Source organism: Lissotriton helveticus, chromosome 11 (assembly GCF_964261635.1).
Source record: "Lissotriton helveticus chromosome 11, aLisHel1.1, whole genome shotgun sequence".
In the NCBI taxonomy this organism is placed as follows: domain Eukaryota; kingdom Metazoa; phylum Chordata; class Amphibia; order Caudata; family Salamandridae; genus Lissotriton; species Lissotriton helveticus.
In genome coordinates this window covers 768,616,461-768,641,592 of record NC_136072.1, presented here as the reverse complement: position 1 = coordinate 768,641,592, position 25,132 = coordinate 768,616,461, and the positions used below count along the sequence as shown (strand labels likewise).

The window sequence follows — 25,132 nt, the reverse complement described above, 5'->3', positions numbered from 1 at the left end:
GCCTGTCGAGTGGAGACACCCATGACCACACGGAAGTGGCTGCCGGTCTAGTTGTTCGTGTGAAGGGGCAGGCGGAGAAAGCGAGGACGGACAATAAAAGAACGGCACACACAGAGTCCCGGCGGCGTCTCCAGGAAGCGATTCCATGGTGCCCGGAGGAAGGCGAGGAGTCCAGCAGTGCAGGAGAGGAACAGAGACCGGAGGAGCCCAGCGGAGCAGGAGAGGAACAGAGACCGGAGGAGCCCAGCAGAACAGGTGTGGAGCAGAGATCGGAGGAGCCCAGCGGAGCAGGAGAGGAACAGAGACCGGAGGAGCCCAGCAGAACAGGTGTGGAGCAAAGATCGGAGGAGCCCAGCAGTCCCGGCAGGAAACAGCGTTTGGAGGAGCCCAGCAGTCCCGGAGGAGGTGCGGACCAGAACCCGTGGGAGTACACCCCAAGATTGTACAAGGCGCTCACGCCCGGCGGTCCCAGGAAGGGAGATAACGCCCCGGGTCCGGACGCCACGGCCCTGTGGACGGGCCGTGGCCCAAGGCAAGTACCACTGAGGGGTGCTTTCCAGTGGGGGTGGTGGGGGTGAGAACTGTGTGTTGCACGCCGGGCTCCTTTCCACACACTCCCTACCTTCCCTTATATTCCCACTTTCAATGGTGACGGTAGCACATAGCATTTTAGGAGAATAAGCAGTTTGACTAATCCCGACCCTTTTTTTTCTTTTTCCTTCCGGGGAGAGCCAACGGTTTACAGACCAACGCCAGGAGGACGGTATCCCACGAACTGACCAGCCACCCCGGAACACGTCCGACGCATCACCTGTTCTTGTGCCTAGTGATATTTCATGAACTATATACATTTAGACAAGAGAGTTGTCTTAACCAAAAAGAGAACAAACGTTCCCAATAAAGACGCTCTAACCTGATACCCCGCATTACTAGTGACTCATTGTCACGGCCACTCGGACATTCTTACAATCAGCCATAGGAAAAACAAAGTCAGGATGGCAAGGGCCATATAAAATTATAGAAAAAGTTGGTCTAACTTCTTATAAGATAAGGGTAGCCCCAAAAAGGGTCCAACTGTATCACATAAACCTTCTAAAGAAATGGCTGGGTCCCCCTCCCCGGGACGCACAGAAAATAGACCGACCCCCAGACCATGACCACCGTAAAACAGTTGGTCATAAATCCAGATTTGACCACAGAGCAGAATAGAGACCTTCACGATACTTTGACCCCTTTTGAAACCATCTTCTCTGATTTACCCGGGAAAACCAAGATGGCAGAACATGCTATACATACAGAACCAAGGAAGATAGTAAAACAATAACCGTATCGAATTCCAGCTGCAAGAAGGCAGGCCATTGAACAAGAAGTAGAAAACATGTTACAGTTAGGGGTAATAAAACCATCCACAAGTGAATGGTCTTCCCCTATAGTGCTCGTGCCAAAACCGGATGGGTCCGTCCGCTTTTGTATTGACTTTCGGGCTATAAACACCATTTTAAAATGTGACGCATACCCTATACCGAGAGTTGATGAACTTATAGAGAAACTAGGGGAGGCCCAGTACATCACTACCATTGACCTTACAAAAGGGTATTGGCAGGTGCCCCTTGAAAGGGAAGACCAGGAAAAGACAGCCTTTGTTACACCTAGTGGTCTGTACGAGTTCACGGTCTTACCGTTCGGATTGCACGGGGCACCAGCCACGTTCCCGAGTTTGATGAATCAGGTATTGCGACACCATCAATCATATTCCTCAGCCTACCTTGATGATATTGTTATATTCAGCCCTGATTGGAAAACCCATCTACAACATGTCACTCAGGTGTTAACAGCACTTCAGGAAGCAGGGTTGCATATTAATGCAAAAAAATCAAGAGCAGGCTTTAGGAAAGTAAAGTACCTGGGTTTCCTGCTAGGAAATGGATGTATTGAGCCCCAGTCCGAGAAAATAAAAGCTATAGTGGAAGCCCCCTTTCCATCTACAAAAAAGAATTAAGGGCGTTCTTGGGGCTTCTTGGGTACTATAGACGGTTCATACCCCAATATTCTGAACTAGCTGCCCCACTAACTGACTTACTACAGAAAAGTGTGAAAACCAAAGACCTCCAACAACCCAACCCTAGGGCAAGACAGGCTTTTACAGACCTCAAAACAGCGATAACCTCAGCACCTGTTCTCCGCTCTCCTGATTTTTCAAAAACCTTTATGTTACATACAGACGCGTCAGAAAACGGGTTGGGGCTGTCCTGTCTCAATCTTCACCAGAGGGAATAGAACATCCTGTAGTATTTATTAGTCGCAAACTGTTTCCTCGAGAACAACGCTACCCTACCATAGAGAAAGAATGCCTCGCGATCAAGTGGGCAGTGGAAAAACTGAAATACTATTTGGAAGGTGCTCATTTCATGCTTTTTACTGATCATGCACCACTTCTCTGGATGAGTCGCAACAAGGGGAACAATCCTCGAGTACTGAGGTGGTTCCTTTCCCTGCAGCCTTATTCTTTCACAGTACATCATCGGAAGGGTGCGGACAATGGGAATGCTGATTTTCTGTCCCGTCTTCCTTTGTTCCCCGATCGTGAACAATCTGGGGTAGGGGTGTGTGAGGACGTGCAATCACTGGACAATGTTTAGGGACAATTTCCACCCTTTGTATCCCCGTTTCCCATTATGTACTCACAGACTGGGCAAGGAGACGACTGGCCCTTTAAGGAGTTCGATGGGGCATACCAGGTGACGGAGGGCAGCTACATCCAGGAAGACGCGAGAAGGTTACGGCGTTCACTGGGACCACCCCACGTCGCATGCCAGGAGGAGACGCCGGTGAGGAACTTCCTTGTACCTCCGTGGGAGAACACAGGGTCGGAACCCGAGTACCTGAAGAGTTCAACGTTGGCGGAGGAAGCCGACGACGCCGGAGGAGTGAGGACCGGAACAGACGGGCAGCCAGACCCTACCTGGCAACGCAAGCACGCCAGCCACGGCCACAGGGGGTCGTGGCTGCACAAGCCTATCAGTCATATAAACCAGTCCAGAAGGCCATTTGTTTGGAATCCCAAGAAAGAAGAAGGAAGACGAGTGGGACAAAACTACGTCTCCCAGAATCCCTTGTTTGTTTTTGGACTTGCACAACTATAGCTCCCTGAATCGTTTGTTTGGTTTTGACTGTAAATAAACCGTAGCAAGCACAAATCACCCCAGTTGTCCTGGTCTGCTTCTCCACTGCGCTACAATATACTCCAAAAAAATATACAAATTCTTTGTGCCCACTGCCAGCTGGTGTAGAGAGGGACAGTTTTCCTAAGTGCACAAAAAGGTTCTCTCCTTTCCGGACGGAATAATATATCATGACGTCCATTCTTGAAGGGTGCATCAGTGTTTAGATGAGGGGGAGGGTTGTGAGTCAAAAGAGAGAGGGTGCTTGAACTTGTGTTCCCATGTGTTGGCAGGTTTCGAGAGCGGCTATGAAAACAAGTGAGAAAGACTGCACAAGGAGAGAGAAAGGAAGGGCTAGTGTGAAGAAGTACAATAGTCCCAGTAGTATACAATTGTGATCTTCTTTATTGAAGTTGCTTCTAATATACAGAAACGTCATGCCCTGCAGCAGCAAGCTACATATCAATTATCACAGCTAGCTCTATTTTGCGAGGAAGGAGGGATGGGCAGATGTGGTTGGATTGGAAGAGATGGATGGTGTGGCCTGCACACCCTAACCCACAATAGTTTGTGGAAATGTATGTGCTTCTGTTTTTCCAGCCTTGTCACAGATAGGCTCTCAGTTACCTCTAATCTGCCAGGGCACCTCTTTAATCACATGAGAGGGATCTGTCCTCTCTATCATGGACACTTAACACTTCTGTTCATCATTAATAACACAAGAAGGTGTACCTTTCACCTCTCTCATTATTAGCAGCCTTTCAGCAAAGAGCAGGTGTGCATGGGTCCAGTGCCTCAAACTCTTGAGTGAGTGGTGGCCTCTCCTTTCTCAATCAATCCACAGCTTGAAAGGTATCCCGGAAAAAGTGGACCGGAGTACCCCATATCTGAATTTTCCCTCTATCATATATGGACTTTCACCTCTTTTCTCTTGATACACAAAAATAATTGTAAGACCTGCTCTTCACATCGATGGGTTCTGCTCTGGTTACTTCAAGAGAAAATAACGCCTTATGCCATCGGCAACTCATTTTTAAATAACGTCAAGCTCTTCTGACATCCACCGCACATAGTCCCTTTGATCAGATCCCCTTCTTCCTCAAGGACTCCCAACATCCAAAGATTTTTAGCTCTCCAGGTCTTTCCACAAGTTTCATTCGCCCATCTTTGTCACTTGGTGTTAAGATTGTTATCAGGCATTGTAACATTTTTTAAATGTTGTCCAGCACTCCATTTACAGCCAGAATGGATTAACTTTTTCAATCTGTGTCCCAGTCTGGAGACCCCACCAAATCTTGCAGTCTGTCAAATTTGGAGGTTTGCCTGAAGTTTTTTTTATCAATCTGTTGCAGCGTCTCCATCATTCCTGTGGGGAGTAATTACCCGTGGATACAAATGAGGAGTCCACTTGGGCTCATTGTCTTTGTTGCTAACTAATCATAGAAATAAAACATCTGGGGTCAGATGTAGGTGGCCAATTACCGGTCGGTAACGGCCGAATTCGAATTAGGCACTCTATTTTACAGAATCGGTAAATTTACCGATCGGTAAATTTACCGATTCTGTAAAATACCGAATCGGTATATTTACCGATTCGGTAAATTTGATATGTAGGTGGGACTCTTGTGAGTCCCACAAGCCTTACCGAATCGGTAGTTTACCATCAAATTCAATTTGATGGTAAAATACCGATTCCGGTGTGCATGCACATGTGTGCATGCACACCTGTGCCATATGACAGGCAGACCTGCCCTTAGGGCAGGTATGCCTGCCACATGGCACCCGAACCTGTTTTGGGGGTGCTAGAGGGTGTCAAAGTGACACCCCCTGCACCCTTGTGAAATTCGGTAAATACCGAATCGGTAATGCCCATTCATTCCTATGGGCTTCAAAGCCCATAGGAATGAATGGGCATTACCGGTCGGTATTTACCGAATCGGTAAATACCGACTTTTACAGATTCGGTAAATCCACATCTGGATTTACCTACATCTCATTTTCTCCCTTACTTTGGGAATTTTGCTTCACATCTCCATTGGCTTACTTAGAAGAAAGGAGATTTGAGGGCATTTTTGTGATGTACCTGCTAGAGGTAGTAGCCTCTTTGTTAACACTCAAGCCTTTCTGCCCTTTTGTATAGAGGTACATACATTCTAATGTTGGTGTGCACCAGCTCTTGTAGGGTCTGCACAGTTCATTAAACTCTTTTTATGCACAGCAGGTCTCAGGAACTGCACTGCCATCCAAGCAACTCTTGAGTGTCTTTAGCAACCTCAGTACTCGATGCAGTTGAAGTAAATCATCTTTGCAATGCAGTCAATGGTTTTGAAATCTTTGGTTTCAGCTTCTGCAGCATGATCTGATGCCCTCGGTGTACATTTTTTTTTCCATTCCTTTATCAACCAGTGCTGCAGACCCATTTCCAGAACTGGCCCACATCACTTCGCAAAGAGGGTGAAGATTCTGCAAGAACTTTTAACTATGGGGCACTGTATGACCAGATGTGAGATGGTGTCATACCTTATTCCTCTTCCACACTCCAGCTCTATCTAAGACACCACACTGGACATGAATGGTTGGGTCCCTGAACCTCTGTTTCATCCACACTTTCCTCTTGATGCCCTTTAGCAAGCAAGGCACGTCTCAATGCACAGAGGGCAAGGCATTCCGGAGAGCGGAAGTACCCCTTCTAGTCGCTACCTCAGGGAAAATTGTCTGCAACCAATGTGTTCAATATTCAGTTGAAGAGCTCCATTCAGGCATCTCATACGATATGAAAAAATGCTTATTTCATGGCAATTTCAAGTAAGTTTAAATGTAAGAGCAGAGGTCCTAGTTTATGCCATCATCTTGTTCAGCTCGGGCTGCACCTTGTGTGTATAGGGTTTAAATCATTTTGAAACAATAGTTAAGCAATATCACAAAAAGTAATATGTGCTGCTTAAAATGAGAACGTGATTAATAATTTATCATTTAACACCCCTGAGGTACAGCTTTCATGAACACTAGGTAAATGGAGAACATGCTTTTCAAATATGTAGATTTGAAGATCTGACTTTGTTGACTTCCACATCATTGCTAAGCCCAATCCATTCATATGGTGGAAGAACCAAGACATGTGTGATCGACAGCTCAAAAAGTGGGGTAGTGAGGTTAAAGAAGTACACACTTCCTTCACACCAATTTGTAAACAATGAGTATAAATGTTGGTTTCTTAACAGTCATGGATCGTTTACTGGAGTAGAGGTTTGTGGATGGTGGGACCTTTAGGACAAAAAGTACAGATGTAAAAAAAAAAGTACAGAGCGACGGTTTCTTACTCATAGCTTAGTCCAATCTCAATATGTGTGAAGTAAGGTAAAGTCAGAAACAAAACAGAGAGATAGCAAGATCCGAATGCCACCTTGAATCAAACACAGATTTCCAAAGAGGTACCACTGAGAGCGAATGGAAGCCCCAGAACTAGCCTGTGTTAGAGGTGGGCAACCACCAAAATGTACAAAGAGGGGAATGCCAGAGCAAATCAGAAGTTTCCTTGTCCCTAAGGACCGAAGTACAAAGCGAGCACACCATCATATTAGTTGTACAGCAGATGGCAGGTTTTTAAGATTTGAAATTCTTTTTGACATCTTATATTAATAGATACTGCAGTTATTAAAATTGCACAAGAAATGACTTTAAACAGCACCATGAATAAAACAAATACAATTAAATTATCTATATATATAAAAACGAATGTATGTCTGTCTGTCTGTTTGTCTTTTATGCATTGCTACACCATTCATCCGATCGCCATGAAACTTCGGGAAGTTGTTGAGTACACTCCCGCGAAGGTTTCTGGCATATGCATTACTACACCTTTCATCCGATCGCCATGAAACTTTGGGAAGTTGTTGAGTACACTCCCGCGAAGGTTTCTGGCATAACATTTTTTTAAATATCGGCCCCCCAGGGCCATCATAATCTTTCGAATACTGATGTACACACCAGACGGAAAAACAACAAATCGTGTATCCACAAGCACTCGAATAAATACATGGAATTAAAACATCATTCATCCGATCGCCAGGAAACTTTGGGAAGTTGTTGAGTACACTCCCGCGAAGGTTTTTGGCTTAAATTCTTTTTAAATATCAGACCCCCAGGGCCCTTGTAATCTTTCGAATACTCATGTACACACCAGACGGAAAAACAACAAATCGTGTATCCACAAGCACTCATATAAATACATGGAAGTAAAACATCATTCATCTGATCGCCAGGAAACTTTGGGAAGTTGTTGAGTACACTCCCGCGAAGGTTTCTGGCATATGCATTACTACACCTTTCATCCGATCGCCATGAAACTTTGGGAAGTTGTTGAGTACACTCCCGCGAAGGTTTCTGGCATAAAATTTTTTTAAATATCGGCCCCCCAGGGCCATCATAATCTTTCGAATACTGATGTACACACCAGACGGAAAAACAACAAATCGTGTATCCACAAGCACTCGAATAAATACATGGAATTAAAACATCATTCATCCGATCGCCAGGAAACTTTGGGAAGTTGTTGAGTACACTCCCGCGAAGGTTTTTGGCTTAAATTCTTTTTAAATATCAGACCCCCAGGGCCCTTGTAATCTTTCGAATACTCATGTACACACCAGACGGAAAAACAACAAATCGTGTATCCACAAGCACTCATATAAATACATGGAAGTAAAACATCATTCATCTGATCGCCAGGAAACTTTGGGAAGTTGTTGAGTACACTCCCGCGAAGGTTTCTGGCTTAAATTCTTTTTAAATATCGGACCCCCAGGGCCCTCGTAATCTTTCGAATACTGATGCACGCACCAGACGGAAAAACAAAAAATTGTGTATCCACAAGCACTCGAATAAATAAATAGAATTAAAACGACACTTTGAAATGTTTTCCATATTAAAATGAATATGTTTCAAGAAAAATGACAATGTAAATTGAATGTTATCGTGACGACTTTCCTTGAATTTCCTTTCTTCGGAGATCGCAGCAATGCGCGACGGGTAAGCTAGTTGTAATATAAAATATGGATGGTCAACAGCCTGATTATACCTGAAGCAATATATAGAGGATTGTACCACATATGTAGTACAAAGCACCCTAAACTAAAATGAGACACAGTGAGGAAAAATGGCTTGCTTGAGACCAAACATTTTGGTCACACTGGGAAGGTCGGATATGAGTTCGGGCCTCCCAGCTAAGGAGTCTAAAATCAGGAATCAAAATGATCACATCTATGCAACAAAATAACTTTAGACAACCCCTACACTTCAGGAAGCAATTAAAAAAAATTAAAATACAGTGAGTTTGCACACAAGCACAGTCAGTCTCAGGTTATATTTTCACAAAGGACACCAGGACGTGAATTGCAACTTAGCTACAGGACACATTTTCTCTTTCTTGTCTTGTGCCAACCTGAAAATACAGTTAAAGTACAAGGAGAAAAACCCACATGTTTTTTTTATTTATGCTTGCACTGTGTTAATGTATCTTGTCATCCTTCATTTAGCAGAATGCTACTTGCTTTTCTTATCATACGAGAATGAGGGAGAGTGATTCAAAACGAACTTCAGGCTAAGGCAGAGTGAGAAATCTGGCTTTTTGACAGGCTCAAGCAAAAGTTGGTTTGTCTACCTACAGTTTGTGTCTAAGATGTATGATGAATGCAGGGTAGGGAGTCCACATGGTTGCCTTGTATGCCAACTAATGAAGATACATACAACCTAAAGATGTCTCAGCTCCTAATGGGAGGCACAGATGTTTACTGGAGGAATGGCTCTCTGATTTCAATAACAGAGAAATACAAAAGACTATCCAAGAGGCGCTACATGCATTGGAAATCTTCCACTGAGAGGCAAATAAGAGCTTTGGTGAGGTGAACTATCCATAGCAACATCAATGTAAAAACAAATATAATATTGACTCTTGTAATGGTGATCCTTCCTCCACTAGTGGAGGCCAGGTCACAAAACATGGAGCACTGCTGCAAAGCCTAACTAATATAAGGTAGAGCTGAGAGAAGCCGGGCCATAAGTGCCCCACATGAGTGTGTGTTTTCCCAATGCTTTCACAACCTCAGTGCAAACTCTGTGTTGTGAAGGACGTAGATACAGGTGGGCCACAAATTAGAGGCAGAGATTGGAGGAAGCAGAAAAAGGGCTTCCACTGCCAATCTATATGTACAGTGGAATGTTCACACCTCCACATACATGGAAAGATTTTAAAACCTAATTTCACATATAAATGTTGAACTGCATAGCATACGACCGATATATGTTTCTGGGACTAGTAGAATAAGTACAGGGCAAATGTTTGAGAGCAACAGCCTCATTTTGGTCTCCTGTGAGAGTCCAATAACAACACTTGTGTTCAGCGGCTTTCAGATTTAGCTAGGGGGAGAAGAAGAGGACGACTCATCAGAACGCCCACCCTGACACCATTTAATGCAACCTGCCCAAATGCTATCATGCAGGAGATAAAAAGTCCTTTATATGTGTTGTGAGATAGAGAATCTCCCTTTTGTGTTCAAAGTATGGGTAACTCCCCCACCCCAAGATCTCTTGCTTACACATACCCATAGACCTTAGTCACTGTGTTGACAAAAGAAGCTTCAATGAAAAAGGCAAGAACAGGCTGGGACTATCACCTTTGAAGGAGTGCCAACATTTTAAAAACGACCTATTCGAAGTTCAGCATAGTGTACAAAGCTGAAGCATAAAGTTATTGACAACAAAACCTCCATATTGATGTAGAGACCAATTCTTATAACATTTATAATGGCCCTCTTCTAAAATAGTCAAAGATCAAGTTTGGGGTGAAATACCTGGATGGATCATAGAGGTGATTCAGGAGACATTGAACTGAGTCTCGCTACAAGAGATGAAAAGGAGGTTTTCCATAAGAGAAAAACATCCTTGAGAACATGCAGCTGAAGGGGGACGCTTCGTAGCAATAGTTAAAATAGGACTTGCAGCATGTACTCCTCTGCACAAAATAAATAGGGTCAAAGCTTATGTCAACAAAGGTGGCTGAGAATGAAACTAGGAAACTACTAGTGCTTCAAGAAGCAGGTGTCTGTTCTTTGCCTCATCAGAAAATCAAAGGATAGCTTAATCCGGAATCATTTTAAGGGTAGCACCTAATCTCACCCAGTAAGCAGGAGCACAAGAGGGAAAGGAAGGCGTCAATTGCTCAACCCATCAACAGGCACTATGGTGCCATTCGTTGAAAGAGGGGGAGAATCTTTGCACATCTGAAAAGTGGGCCCAAGCCCTTTATTGAAACGAAACCTACCCGATGGCAGAAGAAGTGAGCAAATAATATTGCAGCCCCAGCGCAGAAGAAGTAATGCAGAGCAACCTACAATGCCCCTGAGGAAAGAAGATGGATCCAAAGGAGCACAGATTATCAAAATGTGATTTATTTCATGTCTGCTAAAACTTGAGATTGTTTTGATACTGCCTATCTTGTCTGACTCTGTGGACACGCAATGAAAAATATTATTTTTTCCTTTGAGAAGTGTATTTCCGTTGAGAAGTTATTACTAAATTGGTCAATGTATTATGAGCATTTACTCTTGGCAAGTTCAATCATATTTTGTTTATTAGCCTCCAGTGCAGATGAATTCTGTTAAGAATTAAATTACAATAAATGAAATGTTTACCTTTTTTTACTAACTGCATACTTCTTGTATAATACAATCATAGTAAATGATCGCAGTGAGTAAGGATGAAGTCCAGAAGCAGCAGTAAGCCCAATAATGTTCTTTCTTACAACATAAAAACCTGTTAGTGCCTGAACTACCACTGCAACTTTTTCCCTCTAACAAACCTCTTTCCTAATTATAAGGGGTAGAAGTGACAATTTCTTGGCAAAATGTCAATTTGAGCAGATTCCTTAAAGGGAGCACTTGACCATTATCCTAGTTAGGTGAGTTAGTATCATTACCTGTTTCTAAACCGTTGGTATGCTAACAGTTTTTAATGATGTACTTTTATGGCATTAGTTTGCCGAATAAAGTTTGTTTCAATTTCGAATCAGTTAGTAACAGAAGTGGTACAATGTGAGTAACAGCTGTCAATCCCTTTAAAAAGTGGCACAGCATACCAAAGCATTCTGTTGCAAGATCTTTCCAAGTGTGGTACCCTGAAACTAGTGGGCAGCGATTCAAAATATCATCCCGCTCTGATGTACTATTGAGGCATTCCCAAACCGCCTTCACTGTGTGCCTGTTTATAAATGGGGTGTTTAGTCTGCAGAAGCTGAACAAAACAACACTTGGTAGAACCATGGTACAAAACACTGGGGTTCTTCAAGTTCAATACAGAAATGACTATCAAACTTACCATATAGAACTGCAGGCGATAGTGCTTCTTGACCAGACTGAGAACAAACATGCAGAAACCTGAAGAAGAACAGAAAGAGGGATATATGTTAATAAACCCAAAATGTAAAATACATTAATCCACAGATTTGATTGTTTATTATGTTTGGACAGTCGTGCAAAATGGGGACCCTTCACTTCTAATTCCCCTCTCCCTTTTATACATATATAAAGCTTACGAAGATTAAGCCATATGACAAAAAACACACAGTTAGAAAAACTGCATTCGATTCTGAAGTGCAGCCTGAGTGGAGTTAAGTGGCTCACCTTCCAGCGTGAATGACTAGTAGTGTCCAAAACGTTGAATCACAGACAGCCATTGGCTCAAAGGGAAGCCTTGCAAACATTTCAAGAATAACATTTCTATAACCTCTAACCAGACAGAGACAATACTACAATGAAAAAGACTACACGCTTCAACAGAAACCAGAGGTGAGCATCACATATCAACTAAAATGTGTTTTTGAATAGCAAACAGGCACATTACAAATAAATATCAAAATGTTCTTCAAAAGCAAGATATACATCTCTCTGAGAACAACTAATAAACAACACTGAGCTATTCACTTTTTGATAAGCCTTCGCCCTTTTATTTTGCCATGAAATATTCAGTTCTGGATACTAAATAATTCACAAAGTATAAAGATAGCTCCTAAGGTAACTGGTTTTCATGGATATGTAAGGTGGAGAATAATATCAAGCACTTTCTTTTGGAGAAATAAGTGGAAGTTCAAGGAAGGTGCAAAAAATTGCCCTAAACAGAATGAGCAGATGAGAAGTCATTTGTTTCAGTTAATTTATGAATAACCCTGAAAATCACTGTAGGCCCAATTCACAAAGTTTTTTATACTCAGTATGTGTCACTTAGCTGCCATCAACAAGTACAGGGCGAAAGGTAAAAGTTCAAATTAATCAGTACCAGTGGACATTACAACTCACAGTCTGTCTGGAGGTAAGCGTGTTAGTAATTATTCATTGTAATGGACAGGGACAGGAAAGTGAACATTTCCCTCTATTCAAAATGGGACATACTGTAATATTATGTTGCCTCAATGTTTCTGAAATAAAGTGCATTTCCTGAACTTCCCCCATAACTTCCTAAAGAAATATCTAATTTTCTTCATTAATCACAATTTTATCAAATATCTTTTTCCTGTGAGGTTTTACTCATAACATTTTTCCAAGCCCAAATCCTACATGACATCATAAAACCTCAGACTGCCAAAGAACAGATGTAAAGTATTTCATGGATTGGCATCCAAACATAGCAACCTACATACAAGGAGAGATGTTCTTCCACTAACCAGGATATGAAAGAAAACATTTCTTCAATACTTGTCTTTCTACAGAAAAATCCAAACTTGATATTCCAATGGCTCCCATGCATAATCAACATTTTGAGTGTGTATTGCATTGTATTGTATTGCAGAATTAATATAGCGCTTACCACCCTTATGCTAGGCACTGAAGCACTTACCTATATGAGTATCATGCTATACCATGTAGGGTGTGTGGTAGGAAGGATACCGTTTTTGGTTTTGATCCTATGTCATGCGGTTATTGTGTTATGGCAAATAGCATGTAGCTGTGTGTTGAATGCTGAAGTGTAAGAGACAGACAAACAGTTTTATCATTTTTGGTATGTTGTTAGCTTTGAACAGCTTTGCAAGCCCCTTTATGTAATTTCACATGATATAGTTTGCTTTGCTGGTTACTGCAGTGGGTTGTCCAATCTGAGAATTTGTGTATAGTTGTGTTCTGAGCAGGCAGGGTTGGAGAGAGAGAGAGAGAGAGAGAGAGAGAGAGAGAGAGAGAGAGAGAGAGAGAGAGAGAGAGAGAGAGAGAGAGATGTGTGGATGGGCATTTTTATTAACATCCCATATCTGAGTGTCTAAGTGAGATGTAAAGAAGTTGTCAGGATGTGTAGATATTTGGGACCTGCAATGAATTGACTATATTAAAGTCCTCCAGGAGTCTCCGGTAATGCGTGACAGATTGCTTTAGTCCTCTATCAATGACATTAATGTCTTCAATGCAGTTTGCTGTTTAGAAATTGTGAGAATTGAATTTGTAGGAGTCCCCAATTTACACTGAAACTAGAATCTTCCAATAACCTTTAAAAGGCTAATTGTACTATGCATTGTAGCAATTTGGATAGTAGGCAAACAGAAAATGACTAGTAAAGTCTCAGTCTTCTCAATATTACCCAGATATGCACTGATTAGTGGGAACTTGTTTAATACGGCTCAAACATTACTAATATTCAGAATTTTCATTCTTCAAATAGAAAAACACCAAAACACGCAATGTCAGCTGCATATACATGAACCTTACTACCATTGCTGTCTATGCAATTCTGGACTAACTAGTTACTCTTTTTGATATAGGATAAAAATTCAATGAATAGGCAGCAGAGTGTAGGAAACAAAGAAAAGCCAGACTGCCTACACATTTGTTTTAGTAGTATCCACTAGTGATCTATCCCATTCCATTCTTCATACTGCAATTAGATTGAACAACTGTATGTCTCATATTGGCAAGTGGATGAACAATAAGTGCATTAAACTGAACTCAGGAAAAACAGTTGGCAAGAATACCTTCTTTTGGTCCCCAAATTGGTGGGGCGGGGGTCGCAGGAATTAAGCACTTTGCACACACCTGTCACAAAAGTGAAGAACCTAGGGATTCTCTTTGATAACAAACTATCTTTTGAAAAACAGATTAATGCTCTTTCTTCACCCTCTTTTTTCAGCTTGAAGATACTCAGGGAAGTGCTCTCCTTCATTCCTCAGGAGTAGCAAAAGACCATATTCACTGCTCTTGTATTATCCAAGGTGGAGTATCGCAATGCCCTCTTTACTAATCTGCTAATCAACCTCCTAAACAAACTGCTGACTCTGCATAATGCTGCAGCCGCCTGCTACTAGGCATCCCCAGGTATCAGTCAGCCTCACAGGCCCTAACTCAACTTCATTGGTTGCCTAAAAGGAAGCACATCGATGTTAAAGCACTCTGCACTGCGCTCAAGGCACTACATGACTCCGGTCCTGACACCTTAAACACAGATTCTCGTGGTACACTTCATCCAGATCATTACATCCTTCAGCGGCCCATAACGTAGTAGTTCCACAGTTCGGAAGATCTCACTGGGGCAGCAGAAGCTTTGTTGGGTGCACGGACAAACTTTGGAATACTCTCCTTCTTAGCCTGAAGAAAATGACAGATCTTCCTGCCTTCAGGAAAACACTTAAAACATAGCTTTTTAATCAACAGGCCTTTAATTTTCCTAGACCCCAGTGTGGAATCTGTCTTGCTACTTCCATTCTGTATGGGCAGCGCCTAGAGGTCTCCAGGTATTATTGCACTTTATAATTATAATTTTTTATTTCATCTCAGGACTTCTCATTAGCCATCCTCTTAAAAGCCCAGGAAATGTTATCTTTGAAAACTGGTAAACGAAGACCATCTGCTTTTCTGGCTCTAGAGTGGAGAACAGAACTTTATCTTGATAGACTTGCATACACTATTTAAAGGGTTGCTGTTATTTGGTCACATAGGCCTGGGCAAGAACACCACCATTTTACATTCTCACGTTTAACGTTGACATCTTACTTGAACAATGACACTTGACACACATTTGCTTGCGTTCCTGTATGGGATAATATTCTCTAAAATTGATTTCCTTACATTTCTTCGGCAAATTATCAGAGCCTTGAACAATCAGTTTAAGGGTTATGTTCACTGCACAAAATGTTGATGTATGTAATTGTCCGCTCTGTGACAGCCCTGTAAAGATAGAATCAATAATAGTGGCCTGACTGGGGTTCGGCTAGATAACATAGGGTAATTTTACTATATGCACAACATCACTCCTTTGTTTGGACAGAGGAGCATTTCGCTGACACTGTTGAGCTGGCCCCATGCCGGAATTCCTACACAGCTTAACACTGATATCATCTTGAGAAGGATGGTGGCCGGCTCTACATCAAGACTGGCCACTTGATGAAACATACCCATAGATAACAGATGAGTTAGATCACCTGAAGGTATTCTGGCAGATTCACCCACCCTAGGCACATTAGGTTAGGAAGCACTAGGTATTATAAGAATACCTGTATGATTATACAGGTATTCTTATAATCGATATAACAGCACAATGGTTGAATTGTTCATCTTCTTTATGTTTCTAGTAAAGCTGATGACTCTGTTCTGTTTCCTTATATTGATCATTGCAGCGCACGCATTTTACACAAGAATCATAATGCTACAATAAATAATTGAAATGCCAATTCGAGTATTTCTTGTGTCTGCCTTCGGGCATATATGAGTTACTAACGAAAGGATTTATTTCCACGATTTCCTTGGGGAGTCAGAGATGTCATGTTCTCACGTTGCACATACTCTCCGGTACCTTGTAAGATTTAGAAGTCAAGAGAGGTGCACTGTTAGGTAGCCAGAAATAAGGCCAACAGATCCCAATGGTGTTCGTGGAGTCAGTCTTGACAGTTTTAAGTTTATGTTATCCAAATGCACATTCTTACTGAAAAAATATGAACAGTACGACATGGCACCACTAACGTTCTAGCTTGGGTACTTATTTAGTGGGTCTCCCAAATAGTTTACTTTTGTGTGCCCAAGGGCCCTATTCACCAGTTAACTGGAGCCGTCCGTGGTGTCAGGGAACAAGTCCTCCTCAGCAATGTAGGGGACCTCTATTTCTGACTGTAGATTGTTCAAGCTTGAATCTTCAAAAGGGTTCTATGTCAAAACAACGCATGCAGTTATTCGTCAGCCTTTACAGCGGATGAGTCTTTACCATACATTCCATTACCATGCATATCGTTACAACATCACGCCTTAGGGAAAGCACTGGACTTTGGAGCAGTATAATTCACTATTCCAAATCCAGTCTGTGCAACAGTAGGGAAAGCGCTGGACTTTGGAGCAGTATCATTCACTATTCCGAATCCAGTCTGTGCAACAGTAGGGAAAGCATTGGACTTTAAAGTCCAACGCTGCGTTCCCTAATGCATGTCGTTGTAACAATATGCAAGGTAAAGGGATGAATGGTAAAGACACATTCATTGTAACAACTGCAATGTGATGTCAGAGCGTGGTTCGCGCTGCATTGTAAATGCTGGTTCCCCTTTAAAAGGATTACCTCACAGAGGTACCCTCCCTTTGTAACGATGTAACCTGTAACTATGATCTGATGCTCATGTAAAGAGCTCTGATACCTCCGGGTCTAGCCAGCGCTATATAAAACTTTTAAAATAAATAAATAAATAAAATAAACCAATGGCAAACCCAGGACAGGTTTCCCTGCCAATGCATTGCGAACATGCACTAACAGGAATGTTTTTACAATATGGGCTCACCCAGATGGATGGGGACATTACCTTTGTGGTAGAGGCCCACGAAGCGTACAGAACAGAGGTATTTTTTATATGGGTCACATTCCCAACAGCAAAGGCAAATACAGGGAATTTTCATACATATACTGAGGTAGCAGTATCAAACCAATAGAGAGCACATGTGGATTTAGAAATCCCATTAACTTATCAGGAACACATTAATTGGTCCCTAGGTGCCCTCCCACATGCAGTGGTAAATGTCAAACTAGATCTGCTCAGCAATGACAAAGCAACATTGCCAGTCTTAGCTGATTATTCACCTTATCCCGACACTGCAAACCTTACAGATGTAGAGCTTGGTATAATATACACTGATTTATTTACACTCCATATATGTCTAGTACAATTTGTTATGCAACCATAACAACGTTCGCACACAGAGCTGTTCAAGCTCCACAACCACAATTGGCGACGCCTTAAATTAGTCCAGTGACCATTAAGGCAATAATGGGTAAGATTCCCATTGTGCAGGATGAGATTCCATTCTGGATTGCACAAAAAAACAAATCAGCTTTAAGCAGTGTTTCCCCACACTGGACCGCAAGAAAAACATAGAATTCTCACAATTTGCCTCTTATTAGGGATGGTTCCCACAGTGGAGGACTATGCCACTTGGGGCAGAGACTTTGCTGTGGCTGATTGCTTTATTTGACTCCTGAGGCTTGAGCCGGGAGGTTGTTTTATTTTAAAACTGCACTGCTTAGTTCTGGAATTTCCCGTGTGTCCTCTCCCTCCCCCCTGCACTGCACATTAGTGTCTGTCGTTTTAATGACACACTAGCGCCAATTTTAATTTTAAAAACACGAGTTGCTGAATACTAGCAACTTTACTAGAGACTTGCCTGCCCTGGGAACGCGGTCGACTCTATGACCGGCGTCAGGCAGGACTTACACTGACACAGTCAGACGAGTCAGGCAACGGCCATCTTTGTGTGGGCTCGCGCTGCACGTCGCGCTACAGAGCGCTTAAAACCAGGGAAGGGTCTTGGAAACCCTTGATTGCTTTATTTGACTCCTGAGGCTTGAGCCGGGAGGTTGTTTTATTTTAAAACTGCACTGCTTAGTTCTGGAATTTCCCGTGTGTCCTCTCCCTCCCCCCTGCACTGCACATTAATGTCTGTCGTTTTAATGACACACTAGCGCCAATTTTAATTTTAAAAACACGAGTTGCTGAATACTAGCAACTTTACTAGAGACTTGCCTGCCCTGGGAACGCGGTCGACTCTATGACCGGCATCAGGCAGGACTTACACTGACACAGTCAGACGAGTCAGGCAACGGCCATCTTTGTGAGGGCTCGCGCTGCACGTCGCGCTACAGAGCGCTTAAAACTAAACGTAAATGGCTCCGCGCAGCGGACGCGCATTGCGGGAGCGCCGGTCGCGCGCCGGAGTCAAGCCAGAGTCCTGCCCGTCTGCGCCCGTCCTCGATCGACCGGGGCGCGGGGCAGGACACCCCGGACCAAACAACACTGCTCTGGCAGCCATTAGGGAGAATTCCCAACAACGCACCCTATATACACGAGCTACCCTACTAGAAATAGGTAAGATTCCCATTAAAACATGTTGGCATACCATGGACCCTAGCGCGTTTCCACTACAATGTAACACATGTCATCATTCATTCCAGACTGTTCCTAACTGCAACTTTCCTGTGCCTAACTTAAATTTGATGCTATTAAACTGTAGGTCCATGATAAAACATAAAGAGGAACTAAGGGACCTATTACAGAAACAAGACTTTGACGTTATGTTTCTTACGGAAACTTGGTTAGAGGAATCTTCAGCACCTGATATTCTTGAGACAGTGCCTCTGAATTACAGTCTATTGAGAATCGACAGACCCAAACAGCGGGGTGGAGGCCTGGCTATGATTTTCAAAAAAGAACTGGAATGCACCCTTACCAATATAACCATTACTAATAGTGAAAGTGGAACATTTTCTATAAAAGTGAATCCGTCAATGACCATTACTGGCCTTCTCATTTATCGTCCCCCGGGTAATGCTACCCCTTTCTGTAATCAGCTCATTGAAACAACCACACAACTAGCCATAAAATATAACAATCTTATGATTCTGGGTGATCTAAATCTTCATTTTGAAGATATGAATGCCAGAGAAGCCCAATTACTTAAAACAGCTCTCCACGCATTGGGAATTACATTGCTCTCTACCTTGCCCACTCATCAACATGGTCACCTTCTTGACCCTGTTTTTGCTACTTGGGAAGGTATCGAAATACATCCCCCCGTCCCAATAATTTGGTCGGATCACTACATGATTACTTTCAATATACCCATAAAAAAAACTACGAATAATGTGAACAGACCTCTGCACACGAAGCGTCGTAACTGGAAAAATTATACCCCTGAACGTTTTATCACTGAATTAAAAACTAACCCGCTCCCACCAGGACAATCTCTTTTAGACACCTGGAACAACTATGAACTTTGGCTGAATAGGGCACTAAATAAAATTGCACCTTGGACTTCTAAGCCCCCAGTCAGGAAATTAAAATCTGAACCTTGGTTTTCAGAAAAATTAAAAACAGCTAAAGCCCGCTGCAAAACGATTGAAAGGAAATGGCGAAAAAATTATTCTATGGAACTTAAGGAAACCTATAAATTGGAATTAAAATCCTATCAGAAACTAATAAGAGAGGAAAAAAGTCTTTTTTATCAGAGCAGAATTGAAGAAGCCACTAATCCAACAAAAGAACTATTCCGGATCTATAAGGAATTGGCTGACACTTCTAGATTAGATACTCAGGACACTTACTCTAACGAGTTATGCGAGCAAATAGCGGATTTCTTTGTCAATAAAGTTGAGAAAATTCACGCAACCTTCCCCACTCCCTCTACTTTGGGAAAGTCATCGCCCCCCCCTCAAAAAGCCTTCCTTACCAAATTTAATACTCCTGACAAACTTTATCTGTCTGGCATAATTAACAGTATCCACTCTGGCTCTCCCAACGATGTGTGTCCTCTAGAAAAAAGTAGGGACATCATGGACCACCTACTTATGGATCAAATAAGTCAGATGTTAACCCTTTCTTTCAAAGAATGCTTTGTCCCGGAAGCGTGGAAACAGGCTCAAGTTATTCCTCTCAAAAAAAAAAACAATATTCCGGTTACTCAATTCCAAAATCTTAGGCCAATTTCTCTCTTGCCACAATGTGCCAAGATAATTGAAAAAGTAGTAAACAAACAACTGATGGCTTTTTTAGAATCAGAAAACACACTCCACCCTACTCAATCCGGATTTAGAGCCAACTATTCCACGGAATCAGCTGTTTTGTATTCCACAGAATATATCCGCAGGATGGTGGACGAGGGGGAGACAGCAGCGTTGGTCATGTTAGACTTAAGCGCAGCTTTTGATACTGTGCTTCGAATATATGATTATACCACGATTTCAAATACCACGCATGGCTTTACCACGCGAATTTTACATCGCAAGTGGCTTTACCACGCTGGTATTTACAACGTAGGATTTTACTACGCCTAGAAACGTCTTACCTGCACGTCTTTCTCTACGAGCCCTTACTTCCATCCTCCATTGAAACAAGCGTCAAAACACGTATACCAAAATAAAAAAAGGACTGCTTTTTTGACGTATACGGCACGTCTTTGGGGGAGGCTCTTTCCTTTTTCTTTTAAATTTATGTTCGTTTTTTTTTTAAAGTAACCTGCTTGTTATTTTTGGGGGGGGAGACCCCCCCCAGCCCCCCTCCGAGCCCCCCCCCCCCTCTGCCCCCCAAGCCCACGCAGAACGACATGAAGGAATACCACGTCTCCCCCCCAGCCCGTGGTAAAGACGTCGTGGAAGGCACCCTGCGTGGAAGGCACCCTGCGTGGTAAGTGTCACGTGGTAAAAGTTAGTAGTGGTAATGCCTTCGTGGTAAATGATGTTCATGCCACGCTGCTGTCCCGACTCTCAGACATCGGAGTAAAAGACCATGCTCTGGCGTGGATCAAATCTTTTCTTACGAAAAGATCTTTTCAGATACACTGCCCACCCTTTAAATCATCTTCTCGCAACGCGAGCCATGGGGTTCCACAGGGCTCCAGTTTGAGCCCTACCCTGTTCAATATCTATATGGAGCCCTTGGCTCGGGTCGTAGAGAATTTCGGGGTGGGCATTGTCAGTTACGCCGATGACACCCAGCTTATGTTTAAGCTCACTCCTGACACCGAGAAATTCGCTTCCAATTTTTCGAATTGTATGGCGGCTGTCGCCATGTGGATGGATGACAACTGCCTTCGGCTGAATGGAGATAAAACAGAGGTGATGGTAGTAGGAAATAAAGTTTCTCTATGGTCGCAGATGTGGTGGCCTACCACTCTGGGCGACTGCCCTCACCCTGTCGAAAAAGTGAAAAACCTCGGAATTATGATCGACTCTGATCTGTCAGGAAAATCTCAAGTCCACAAAATAATAGGCAAATGCATTGGCACGTTAAAAATTTAAATAAAAATCATTGATCTCATTCCCATTGAAGCCAGAAAAACCATCGTACATGCGCTAATTACACCCCATTTGGACTATGGGAACGTTCTCCTACTAGGACTGAACCAAAAACATCTTCACCAGCTTCAATGCTTACAAAATTCGGCTGCACGCATGGTACTGGGCTTACCCAAAAGAACATCCGCCAAGGCAGCTTTGTCCAAATTACACTGGCTCCCTATTAGGGAAAGAATTAAATTTAAGGGCCTTTGCTATGCCCATAAGATAGCCCATAACAAAGGTCCTACTTATTTAAGAGATCTATTGACTATTCATCGCCCAATCAGAGACCTTACGTCCTCAGGAATGTCACAATTTAAAATCCCCCGTGTCCATAAAGCGAAAATAGGTGGTCGCTCTTTTCGCTATCTTGGAGTAAAACATTGGAATGCTCTGCCTATCCATCTAAGAATGGAACCCTCAGAAACTCTTTTTAGAGCTACACTTAAAACCTATCTCTTTCCCGAATAACGTTCTTTTCTGACCGTCCCTTATTTTTCCTCGGTGAGTCTTGTAGGCAATTAGCGCGGGGATACACAGCTGTGCAGCCAGGCGCTTTATAAATCTCTTATTATTATTATTATTATGTCTACACCATTACGCATTGTACACCATCATTAGCTGTTTTGCCAGAAGTGCTTAAACAGATTCAAAGTGAGTAGGGGGCAGCCCCTGCCCTGGAATTGGGAATGAAACTAATGGGCAATTTTGCTCAAAATACTCAATCATACTAAGTAACATAAAAGGGGAAGCAGCAGCCTTGGCAGTACACCAGCGGCTCGTGCAGGTTGCCCCGGCGAATCAGGAGCGCAAGCTACCAAAGGTAGAGATAATTTGGGACCCAGACCAAATAAACCACAACTGAAGGTAGTTCTAAAAAGAATAACTCGAAGCAGGCACCAGAGTCTTCTAAAAAAAAAGTGGGATAGTAAGAAAAACAAATAAAAGACTAATACACAGGGTGGATCTCCTCAAAAGGGAGTCCTCTGCAAAGCGCTATAACTTCCGTAACTGTGATACAATTAAACAGCCTGATAGGCATCAAGATACTGATACACTTCCTTCTTATTCCATTCAGGAATCATCCGAAAAGTGCTCGGGAGAGGAGGATGATCAGAGCAGAGATCAGGGGAGCATGTGAAACCAAAGGAGGACTCACTGTGCTCTTCTGACTGCATAATAAAAAAGGAAGACAGCAAAAGCCTCAATTTAAAAGGAGGGTGGCTGGAATTAACCCCTTTGACGCTGATGACGAGCTGGGCTCGTCATGAGGTAGCCTCCTCGCACGCTCATGACGAGCCCAGCTCGTCATGAAACATGGGAATGAGTAAATCTCAGCGTACGGGCGGAATTCCGCCCGCACGCATGCGGTTAAGGTAAAACATGCCATAAATATTGAGGACTCTGCTTCTGAACGGGAAGTGGGCACTGACCATGCTGAACAGCGCGGCAGAAGTCACAACTGATCGCCATGGAGTGTCTGGAGGCAGTAGCAACGAGTGGCTAAGCCCAGCTGGAAACACCAGACCAGAGACTGAGTGTCCAAAGTAATTTATATGAATTACAACTCCAGATTGGGGGAATATACCACGTACTATAAATATTCTCTTTTGGGAGTACTTGTCATTTGGCTACAACTTTCTCTTGGCTGAAAACAATTGTCCACCTGAGTTTGCTAGTGATTGCCTACTAGGAGAAATAGTAATATTACCAGCTTTTTCCAATCTCATTTCAGAATCTGTAAAACACATATACGCCAGAAGTGGGCACTAGCTCAAGCCCCAGCGTTATAATCCATCCACATGGGTTTGGATGAAGGGTCCCCTAACCACATCATACCGATGAGGTCCAGCCGACAACCACAATGCCCCATTAAACATGAGGCCAAAAACAAGTTAGAGAGATACTTACACAACTAGAATATCAGGGTGCAATAGAAAGTTGAACCTCACCGAAGAATATCCCTTTATTTCCAGTGATGAAACCAGATCATTCATATCGCTTAGTCTTAGACTGTAGACAGCTGAATAGTGCAACGCGCATATTTGCTGTACAAAACGCATATGGCACAGCACTAATGAACAATAGAGTGCGCAAAAAATATAAAACCACATTAGACATTGCAAATATTTTGTTGGCCGAAACACAGCACCTGAGAAGAGGTATGTGTAGGAAGCTGGCTCTTTATATGATATATCAAAATGAGATATATCGTGCAAAGATTCCAGGGGCTCCCTTATAAGTGGACCTGGGCTTGCTATGTCAATCCCAAGGTGCTCTTCTAAGGGATAATGTGATCGAGCAGCCTTAGGCTTATCACACAGGAATGCAAGACATCTACAAATTCACATAACAGTCAATAAATGAGACACATGACTCAATAAGGAAATTCACAACAATTTATAAAAATAACACTTATATTTATATATGTTTAGGCACCAGAAGAAAATCATTCAGGTAAGCACGTTTTTAAATAGGAATTATTTTCTATTAAAAAAATCAACAATTTTTAGAAGCTGCAATGTTATCCTATGGGAGGAAAAGTCAATGTAGCATTCAAGTACAGTACAATGACTTACGAGACTAATCCTCAGGAGTTAAGGTGACAGGTGGGAAAGGTCCAAGGCAGCACCAGCAGAACACCACTAGCGGCACTAAGGCAGCCAGGTGCAGAGGTGCAACACAGCGTCTGGTGCCCAATGTTTACTCTATGGGGATCAGTATTCAAGAAAAGAGGCTGCAGGCTCAGACTGTGAAGCCAGACGGGCTAAACCAACAGGAGAGCTCAGGCCTCACACTGCTCAGGGAAGTAGGGACACCTTTGGTCCTCTTCTCCACAGCTCAGGAGCAATGGGTGCAGTGGTGTCTTTAGGCGTCTGGTTTTCCTTACCGGTAGCAGTTGTGGTAGAGGGGCCCTGTATGCAGAGGCTGCAGGTGACATCAGAGAATTCACTGGGAGCGAAGCCATGGTGGACTCTGTCTTTGAAGGGCTGGGGGACCACAATCACATTGTTGTCCCACTAAAACTCAGGTTTGGAGACACAAATGCATTGGTGTCTTCAGGCATCTGGTTTCTGCGGTCACAAAGACCTCACAGAAGTCATTGGATACCTGCAGGTTTGCAGGTCTGCTACTTCTTGGGAGGTCTTGGTTTCTGGGTGAAGTGCTGGCAGGTCTCCTGGGCTTTGGGGACTCCGCAGCTGAAGGACAACTTGCCTTTTGGCACACTTGACAAAGTCTGCAGGCAGGCCGGCAGAGCTGGTGCCAGGTCAGTTGCTGGGTCTTCAGTTCTTGCAGGATGTGACACTTCACGTCCTTCTTTAGCTTTCAGGTCGCAGTATCTGAATTCCTGGTGCCAGGGGAACCCCATAATACTGAATATAGGGTTGTTAGGGGAGTGTAGGGTAGTAGCCAATGGGACACTTACCTTTGGAGTCACTATGCCCTGTATGACCACTTCCTTGTCCCAGAGTTCCTAAGTGTGCCAACACAAAGATGGCCACTAACCTGAGGGTGGGCACAACTATCTGACTATCTGATCTCCCTCCAGTCCAGGTGCCAAAGGGCTCTGAACAAAGTGGGGTTGGCCTCCTCTCCTGTGAGGGGAGCCAGATTTACATTTCAAAGGCGGGAGCCTCTCT

At 43.1% G+C, this 25,132-nt stretch overlaps 1 protein-coding gene across 1 annotated transcript in view; it reads right to left on the bottom strand.

Moving 5' to 3' along the window:
- Window positions 1-25,132, bottom strand: part of CDS2 (CDP-diacylglycerol synthase 2) — a 432,047-nt gene that overhangs the window by 157,657 nt on the left and 249,258 nt on the right. The window contains exon 6 of the mRNA XM_078666643.1: window positions 11,532-11,590. Coding sequence (XP_078522769.1) covers window positions 11,532-11,590 — 59 coding nt within the window. The remainder of the gene's footprint in view (window positions 1-11,531; window positions 11,591-25,132) is intronic.